We start from the raw sequence: 10,232 nt of genomic DNA, 5'->3' as shown, positions 1-10,232 counted from the left end.
GAGATAAAATGCCAACAAAAAGGGATAAATATATACAATATTTGGCACTCATCATGACATATATTGATCCAAAAAATGAAAAACTGCTTGGTCGGGGATACATCGGAATGCTATAAAATGTATCTGGTATGTTACCAAAGAATACTTTTCACCTAGTATTTTGAACTTTACATAGGGATTGCTTATAGTGAACCTTATAATCTCTTGTGGTTGTCCTTATGTATGGAATAAAAACTAAAAATGAAGCAATCAATTGGGCATTGGAGATGGCTTGTAAGAATATGTGTGTGCTACTGAGAAATACCCAAGGTTCAAAGATTCGACTTGAGATGGCTTGCGAGAGAAGTGTTTCGTACAAGGAGAGGAATATCCACTAGAAAAAGGGTTATGTATATCCAAAGAAGACTAATAGGATATGCAAGACTCGTACGAGGAAGGGTGAATGCCCCCTTTAGGCTTGTATTCCATTTTAGACGAGGTGAATGGGAATGTGCGGTGTGGTTAGGCCGCCATGACCACGAGGATCCGAAAACTTTTGTTGGTCACTCCCTAGTTACGAAGCTAAAACGTCATAAAATGTAGGATGCAAAGAGATTGACCAAAGCATGTCTTAAACCAAGACAAATCCTCAACGGATTCAAGGAAAAGGATGAGACCAACGTTTCTTCTTTGCGTACAACCTATAGTGCACAAGCAAGTATTAGAAGGGTGGAATGGCAAGGTAGGACGGTTATGCAAGACTTTGAGAAGTTATCCTTCGTTCACAACTACACGCGCATCATAAAAAAGGGGCCCGACGACAAGCCCCAATAAATATTCCTTGTGCATCCCTTGATTGCAAAATTGGCTAATACATACTTTGGAGTTCTTATAATGGATTGCACCTATAAGACAAATAAATACCATATGACATTGTTGAACATCGTGGGGCAAACATCGGACAAGGTATCATTCACATTGGCTTGGTGTTTAATGCGAGACGAGTTGGATTATAATTATAATTGGGTATTACGACAACTGAAGTTACTGTTCCGGGAAAATAATCTTCCAAGGGTCATCATAACCTATAACAATGACTCATTAATGAATGCAATATCCGACATGTTCCTAAATGGACATAATTTTGTTTGTACATATCATATACGTTGCAATATGCGGAAATATTGTCATGCTCTGTTTGAACCCAGAAAGGAGGATATTAATAAGAGAATGATTGTTCAACTAGAATAATATATTCGCACAAACTAACTATCACCCGAAGCACAAGAAGAAGAGGGAGAAAATATTAAAGAGTGACTGGACAAGGAATACGATGAAAATCACAAAAAGTGGTTGGAATCAAAGTGATTGGGAAAAAGGTCATTGGTCTCTTACCGAGGATACATACGAAAAGAACTTGTACAAATTTATTAATAATTGGAACGAAGGGTATCCAAGTGCCGTCTCGTATTTTCGGAATCAATGGTTGGATAAGTACAAAGAAAAATTTGTGCTTCCATGGACAAACCGTTATAGACACTATGGGAATGAAGCAACTATTATTGTAGAGTCCCCTCATGGGAGATTTAAAGGTCTTCCTTGAGTCTAACCAAGATGATGTGGTTATGCTGACCTTGGAAATGAAGCAATATTTCAAGAATGATATCAATAGGATCAAGGAGCATTTTGAGAAAATCTCAATGGAAATGATGACTCAACATCTTCAATATGGTAAGTTTCTCCGAGGAATAGAATTCAATGTGTCTTTGTGGACAATAAGACATATATATGATGAAACAAATGATATGAGAGATAAACTACGGCAAACCGGATGATGTGTGTATTTGTCCCGACATGTATTCATTGGGGCTTCCGTGTCGTCATATGCTTGTGAGGTACGAAGATGTGATACCTCTTGAGGTTATCGATCATTTTTGGAAGCACTTCTCTTTCACTGCTCCTCCTACGGAATCTCCCAGATAATCACCATGGTATACGAATGAAGCAATGGAATTATTTGATGCTTACTCACGTGGAAACTCGGCTAGCCGACAAGTCTTGTTGAGCCAACTAAGGCTGATTAATCGCCCATGGAAAACACAAATGGATGAAACCGTTAAGGGAAAGCCTCCCGGTAAACCACCAACTAAAGCGGCAATGAGAAAACAAAGAAAAGAATTGACATAATCTTTGTAACATGTTACTACATTGTTTAATGAACTTAGGATTGATTTCATTCCTAAAAAAATATGTTTGATTGCATTGAGTTTAAGGGAGTAGACTTGCGAAACTTATTTCGTAGTTGAAAGAAATAAATGGATCGGCAGTCCGGTTCCTATTGGGGATCCATAGCAGGACTGATCCCTATTGGGAAACTCTAGCAAGACCGATCCTTACCTATAGTAAGACCAACCCCCATGGAAAAACCGATTTTCAATCTCATGTACACTTGAGGAAGTTATGTTCGTAAAATAGGAAAGTTTAAGAGGTCGACATTGTAAGTAATTTGAACATATGTATAAATATTATCTTTTATTGTTCAAAGATATTCCTTGATACTCAAGTGACATCCCAAACCGAAATGTTTGAGAATATTCTAGTGATATTTTCGAATGTATATGTTTTATTTTTCCAGCAAATAAAAACATATCTATGGAAGGTATTTTAGTAAAGCATACTTGTATGCCAACTAATATTGATTTGTCATCCATGAGGGATTTCAGAACTACAGTTGGATATCGGTTGGAATTAGACAAAACCGAAAATTGGTGTTTATTGCGTTATCTTGAGGATATTTTCGGTTATGGAATTCCGTCCAAACTACCTTGGTCCATAAATAGTAAAGTTTTTTGTTCTTATAAACTCATCCTGAGGCAGGCGCTTTATTTCTAGTCACTGTTGTAGCCTAATAGTATTACTTATAATACTATATTGGAGTAGAGACTAACCTATTTATGAGAAATATCTTACAATAGCTAGTTTAAAGACTTCTGTCGATCAAGAAGCATCTAGATAGTACCATTGGTAGGAAACTAAAATTTGTATTGTTATTTTAATTTTCGATTATTGATTTAATTGCACCTTGTTTGTTTATTCTGATAACCTTCTCTTCTGATATAAGTCACTCGAACTAGATCAAGGATCGACAAAGATCATATCTGTTTCTAGATTTGACGATAGGATTGTGATCATCAATTGCTAACAGAATCCGTTTTGTGCGTGATCGATAACAAGAGAATCATGTTTGTTTGTGCAGGTACAGGGGAAGACATTAAAGATTTGAAGACAAGTAGATTTCTTATTGGCTTTGTATCTTTAGGATTTAACTTCGTGCACTCAGTTGATCGGCTGGGATCCGACTAGACTTTCTTTATCTTTGATAGTCGTGTTAGATCGAAAAACTATCATTTGGTGGTAGATCTTACCCAATAAAGGAATTTATAAGATTAAAAGGAAGAGCCTTCGTGGAACTCGACATATAATCTTGAGATTGAAAGAATGGTTATCAAACAGATTAGTCATTTTACTGTTTTGAAAGACGATCCAAAAGAGTTAGTGCTTGAAGTCTTCACGACGACTGAAGTAACTTAAAATAGTAGACTATATCTTAGGATTCGCGTGTGTTGGCCAGATTGATTGTAGGCCCAGGGATACTGAGGACACTAGGTAACTAAGAGCAGTTTAATTGGTATCAACTATACGAATTTTGTAGTAGTCTTTGTATATCATCTTAATTCTGAGAGTATTCAAAACTAGACTAGGTCCCTGGGTTTTGTTATATTTGCGGTTTCCTCGTTAAAAAAATCTTGTTGTGTTCTTTTATTTTACTTTTCGTATTATAATTATTGTTTAGTTAAAATTAAAGTAATTGCACATGTACGTTAATCAAACACTTGGGTTGATCCCTATAGTTAGGTCCCTTTTTGAAGTACTTGCTGCTAAGAATTTGAACCATGAGACTATTGGATTCAGTACAAACTCCCCACGCAAGTTTAGTGCGTAAAGCTATGTTAAGTTTTTCTTGATATCTGAAATCAAGTCCTCTAATATATTTAGGTTTAAAAATTTTGTGCCAAGCAAGAGGGTTGGATCCTCTGTTTGATTTATAACCGGAAAAAAAACTCTTCTCTATTGACGTAAGTTAATTGATGATCTTAGTAGATAGCTTGAAAGTACCCATTTGATATGTCGATACAGAGTTGAGTACATGCTTTATCATTGTAGATCTCTCTTCTTGAGTAAGATATATAGCATTGTAAGTGGATAGTCTGTTCTCAAAACTTTCTTTGATTGACTTAAAGGCCTCTTGCTTAGAATGACCCAGAATAAGAGAAGAGCCTTAGTATTTTTATTTAGAACTCATCACTTTAACACCAAGAATGTGAGTTTAAGCTTCAGTACCATCAGGCTTTGTGTGTTTACCGAAATGTATTGTTGACTTTTCAAAGTTCATAAATTGAGAGCTGAAGTTGTTGAGAAGATTCGACAAATTATTTACTGAAAAAAGAATTGCTTGAGTGAAAATCAAGTAGTAATCTGCAAAAAGCAAATGATTAATGGTTGGAGATTAAAATTACATATTTATACATGAATAGAGATACATGATTCTAGACATCAAAAGTTCAATCAAAAGTTGTAGTTCTTGGCATTGTAGTTACATGGAAATGGTGTACCAGTTTTAATTACGTATTTATACATGAATAAAGATACATGATTCTAGACATCAAAAGTTCAATCAGAAGTTGTAGTTCTTGGCATTGTAGTTATGTGACTAAAGAAAAAATAAAGTAGCAGACATCTTATCTAAATTAGCAAGGGTTGAATGTTTAAGCAGTGTCTGGTTATTAACAACTCCGGAGAACAATCTGTTTCAAGTTCAGGAGGATGCACTCCTTGTAAACACTGATAATTAAGCAATTCATTCTACATGCAATATCTCAATTGTACGAAAAAATTGCATGGGCAAGCAAAATTTACCGTAAATCAAGATTTGTTGTACAGTACTAGAGAATTCCCATTCATGAGGAAATCCATTCCTTCTTCCATGAATACCCCGAAATTCCCATCCCAAAAGAGAACAAGTCTTGCATTCAAACAATTCATACTCTAAACTATTAGTATTAACTACAATGATCTAACATATACAATAGATTGACCCCGAGACTGACCCAACTTTAGTAGGGTGATAAAACTCAGTAGAGGATACAGAAAAACATGGAAATCTAGTTATACACCCTCAAGTATAAAATGCTATCGAAATAACCAAATAACATTGTGGAATGTCGACTCATTCATCTTGGAGTGGATCTTGAAATTCAAGCGGGAGTTGTAATCGTCCAATACCCTCCACATCTTTCAGCACGTCATCAATTTTCAGCGCTGGTTCTGAAACACAATCCATAGCTATCTGTAGGATCTGTATCACCTGTTCTGTTATTTCTTCGTAATGCATTAGTAATTCTGGATCCAATGCATTACAACAAGCTGCATCTGGATTTGACTGCTTGCTACGAACATGAGCCTCAAGAAAAGACTTAACAACGAAATTGCTAATACAAAAATAATGCCTAAAATCAACAAGCATAGGGCAATCAGTTTGATCACCCCATGCGGGATAAATAGGGGTAGACCCTGTTACGAGTTCCACCAGAAAAACCCCATAGCAGTATATATCTGATTCTTGGCCAAATTTGTTGCAGAAGCTCACGTCAGGCTCTGCATATCCACCAAGACATTTGCCAAGGTCTGAAACGCAACCGTAATTTTTGGCATTTAGGAAAATATTTGAGGATTTAATTTTTCCATGGAAAAAATCTCCATCATTTTGTTTGTGTATATAAGCAATGCCTCTTGCTACGCCAACCGCGACCCTTAGTCTAGCATCCCAGCCAAAAGGAATCTTTGTTTTTCCTACAAATATTTACCAAATCACGTTTAATTTCTTGTGAAACAATGCGATCATGGAGTCTTACCTTTGTACATGCATGGAAAGTCTCATCATGATATGGCTAGCAATTTGAAGAAAAAAAATATGATCAAAATGCAATATATTGCCGGTTCTAAACGTAGCCTTCTAAATGGGTAAGGTTGGGAATGTGGATGCCCGTAACCAGTAAGATCCGCCTCTATTACTTTTTGCCGAAAAGAGAATTTAGCAGAATCCTCTATTTTAATTCTGAAAACCAAGGTTGTTAAATCGTAATGGCATCGTTTTTCATTTTTAATAATCGAATCGTATATTGAATCGCGAATCGAAGATTTATGGTAAATCTCTAAATACATGTGTACATATCGGAGTTATAGAGTAATAAGTTTAAATATATGTTATTAGTATTATATAGATGAATAATGAAGAACACATCACACAATTTAGTGTTCACATAAGTGGTTGGGGACTTGATTAGGTGCACATGGCTCTCGAGTCCGAAACTATGAATCTTGTGTTTTAGTGAGTCAAAATGTCTCAAAAATATAATTTTTAATAAAAATCACACGGAAAGAACAAATTTAGATTTGTCTAACTTATAAACCGGTGCAAATCGCACGAGTTAAAATGTGAATCGTAAGATTCATAGTAGAATCTTTTCATAGTTAAGATTTAAATCGTTTTGGAAAATTTTGAAACGAATCGTAAGATTCAGATAAATCGTAATATTTTAAAAACCATGGTGAAAACAGTTCACTAAGGATTTCTAATGTCTGGTACCACTCCAGAAGCAAATCTGCTGAACTTATATGTATAGCCTCTATTTTGAGAAGATCCTATCAACATCTAATGATACAAATGACTAAAATAATGCTCGAAAGTCGAAACAGATAAGCTAACATATAGAGAGAGGGAGAGCACGTACCGTGCAACATCTGAAAAATACTACCCTCTTTATAGTAATCATACACCAAAATTATCTCTAAGCCCTGCTGATGCGTACCTTCAACAGGTATAGGGCGTGTGGGATGATCGATAGCTTTAGGATAACTAAAAGAATAGTAATATGCCTTAAGTGGAGCCACATTTTCGTGCCTAACCCTCTCAACCAATTCCATGTGTTGGTGGTGTTCACTTTTTATTTGATTGTACATCCATTCATCATATGACTTGAGAGTCCGAAACCTCGTTACTAAAACCAATTGAGCAGTCTCGTACAGGGTCGCATTCGATATATTATCTGTTACGTATGCTCTCGAAGGGTTTGGCGAATTGTTGTCCTCGATCGTTTTAGAACGATGTTTCTGCAACACTTTCAAATCTAATCCTTCTGGTAAACTTGTCCTTCCAACCCCACCCATAGATCTACTAAAAAATGCAACACTCGCATCATCTCTAAATGACGGATTCTCCAACAGCGCGAAATCTCGTCCAACATTCTCCACCATTTTCACCACATCATCCATTTCCGGTGCCCAATGTGAAACGCAAATCCTTGCTATCCGTAGCATCTCTATCAACTGTTCTTTAAATTTTCCATACTGCTTCACTAATTCAGGGTCCAATAGTTGAAAGCAGTACTTTTCTGGATTTAGTTGCTTAAGACGAATGAAGTGCTCAACCTTACTAACTTCTTCCTCCAACCAATACATGTCTTAAATTCTTCCACAATGCCTTTATATGGAGAATTCCCAGTTACGAGTTCAAGGAGAAAAATACCATAGCTGTATACATCTGATTTACGGAGTCTGCCCCTGCTGCCAGTCACGTAAGGTTCTGTAGATCCAACAATACATTTGCCAAGTTCTGAAATGCAACCATAATTTCCAGTGTTAAGGAAGAAATTCTCAGAGTTTATACTTCCGTGGAAAAAAGTTCCATTGTCTTGTCTGTGTATAAAAGCAATGCCTCTTGCTACTCCAATTGCGACCTTCAGCGAGCATCCCAGTCAAAAGGCACCTTCAGTTTTCCTACAAATATTTACCAAATCACAGAGTAAACATGGAGTTAAAATTGGGAAAGCTTTAACATTCATAATATGAATCATGATGGTTTCTATTGTATATTGAATTTTTTTTACCAGATATTGTTAAAGAAGCTAGAAGAGTGCTTAGCGTGTCTAAACAAACAGTTTTATAGAAACATTAAAAGAAAAGAGAGAGAGTACCATGCAACATTTTATGAACACTACCCTTTCTGTAGTAATCATACACAAGAACAATCTCCATGTTCAGGTAACGCGGTTGATCATCAGGTACCGGACGAAAATGATAGTAATATGCCCTAAGCGGAACCACATTTTCGTGCCTAACACTCTCGACCAATTCCATGTGTCGGTGATGTTCCTTTTTTACTCTATCATAATTGTATTGGATAGCAAGTGGCCCGTAATTGTGAAATCTCGTTACCACAACCAACTGGGCAGCCTTGCAAAGAATCGCGCTCGAATCAGTTGCTTCTGATAACATAAAAGGCTCGTATTATCCCGTAAATTTGTGTTGATCTTTTCGAAATCACAATTAAGCAAAACCTTCAAATCTAATCCTTCTGATAAACTTGTCTTTGCAACTCCACCAAAAGATTTACCATACATTGGAACACTCTCGTCATCCCAAAAGGACAACACCTCCAATGCAGCGACAGTACCACTAACGTTAGGAATACGTGCAGTACTTTCAAAAGTATTAATAATGTCTTTCTGACGATAAGCCGGAGAAATTGGTACTGCAGCTTTCAGATCATGACGATCTAACTTTTCACTGGCTTTCACAGAACTCGCTTTCTGAGGATCAGCCGGATTCACTATTATCTTTGGCTTAATTGGTATTGCCTCTTGATCATGGTCCCGAGGCTTAATTTGTGCGGCCCTTTCGGATTGACGATCTGATTTCTCACTGGCTTTTGCAGAACCCATTTTCTGAGGATCAGCCGAGGTAATTACTATCGCTGGCTTAATTGGTACTGCCGCTTTCAGATCATTAACTCCTCCGTCTCCATCTCTAGCTCCAGCACGCTTTCAGATCATTAACTCCTCCGTCTCCATCTCTAGCTCCAGCACCATTATTACTGCGACTGCCTTTTTCTCTTTCTGTTGTCAGCTGCTTTAGTTGCTGATCGAAATTGTTAACCATACACAAGATCTTTCCGACATCTAACCACATAGCTGCCTGCGCATCCACCTGAAAGAACCTGATCAAGTCTTTATCCAATTCATGTATCTTCCCCCAGTACTTCTTTTTCGAGATATAATTCCATGATTGTACTTCCGAACATTTTTCTACTAAGATTGTCCCTTCTCTTAATAGCATTATCAATCTGTTAAGCTCCGGTCCTTTTTGACTATCCGTTCTCATTCTTTCGTCATCATCTAAACGTTTGATCTCTTCAACTTTGGGAATTACTGATTCGAGTGTGATTGTGAGCTTTTCTAAGTAGGGTTTGAAACTCGTGGCTTTAGCTTTCGCGCGAAGAACTGCTTTCAGTAATTCTGATACCACTGCACCAAGCAGAGCTCCTCCTATCAACTCCAAAGACATTTTTTTGTAAGTACTAAAAGATGAAATTTCCCCAGAAAGAAAGAACGAAGGAATTCTCAATGAACCATGATCAGAAAGAGGAAATTATCATGTACACTTTGTGCTGCAGATCAAAATGTTGACTTTTTTTTTAATAAAGAAAGTTTCAAGTTTTATGAATGCTTCAACCAAATCGAGGAATCTGACCTTTTCATATTAGTTCTGACCAGCGAATCTGCAATAGTGGGCAAGGGTGCACTTCAGTTTTTCAATGGTCCACAGTATTCTGAAACAAGAAATCCAAGACCTCAGCCTCTTGAGCCATTGACTTTGCAAAGTCAACTCCTTCTCCATCTGAGCCAGAAATTTGTTTGAAGACAGGAAGTTCATTATGCATTTTTATTGATTTTTTAATGAGTAATTTAAACTTCCATCTGTTTTTAGGATCCTCACAACTGAAAAAAAAAAAAAAAAGTTACTCCAACCCTTGAGCAACCAAAGCAAGAATCATACCACTAGACCATATTCCTATTGATAAATCTGAGCTTTAAATTTGTACAAGCAGCTCAAGTATATATCTGTCAACTTACTCTTGAAATCGATGTATAGTTTCCAAAACAGTCCAACCTATATTTTTCAATACATGTACATTTCAGATATCTAATTGTTTCGAGATGCTCTTCTCCAAAGCTAGAAATCTAAGTTTCTTTTTCTATAAGCAGAATAATGAGTTTCAGTACAACAATTTGTTTTATTGTTTCCTTCCTTTTTCCCTGTTCATTGAGAAAGAATCAACATGAATATACAGAAAG

General features: G+C 36.6%; 1 protein-coding gene across 1 annotated transcript; it reads right to left on the bottom strand.

Annotated features, from left to right (window-relative positions):
- Nucleotides 1-5,266: 5,266 nt before the first annotated feature.
- Nucleotides 5,267-9,716, bottom strand: LOC113324018 (probable inactive receptor kinase At4g23740). The gene is made up of 4 exons (XM_026572359.1): nt 9,628-9,716; nt 8,073-9,422; nt 6,831-7,875; nt 5,267-5,889 (listed from the first exon to the last, which is right to left on the bottom strand). The coding sequence occupies exons 3-4, from the start codon at nt 7,555-7,557 to the stop codon at nt 5,267-5,269; spliced, it is 1,350 nt and encodes a 449-aa protein (XP_026428144.1). The 5' UTR covers nt 7,558-7,875; nt 8,073-9,422; nt 9,628-9,716.
- Between the last annotated feature and the right edge of the window lie 516 nt (nt 9,717-10,232).

Source organism: Papaver somniferum, chromosome 11 (genome assembly GCF_003573695.1).
Source record: "Papaver somniferum cultivar HN1 chromosome 11, ASM357369v1, whole genome shotgun sequence".
Classification (NCBI taxonomy): Eukaryota; Viridiplantae; Streptophyta; class Magnoliopsida; order Ranunculales; family Papaveraceae; genus Papaver; species Papaver somniferum.
Note: the sequence above shows the minus strand (reverse complement) of the source record. Positions and strands in the feature narration are given on the sequence as shown.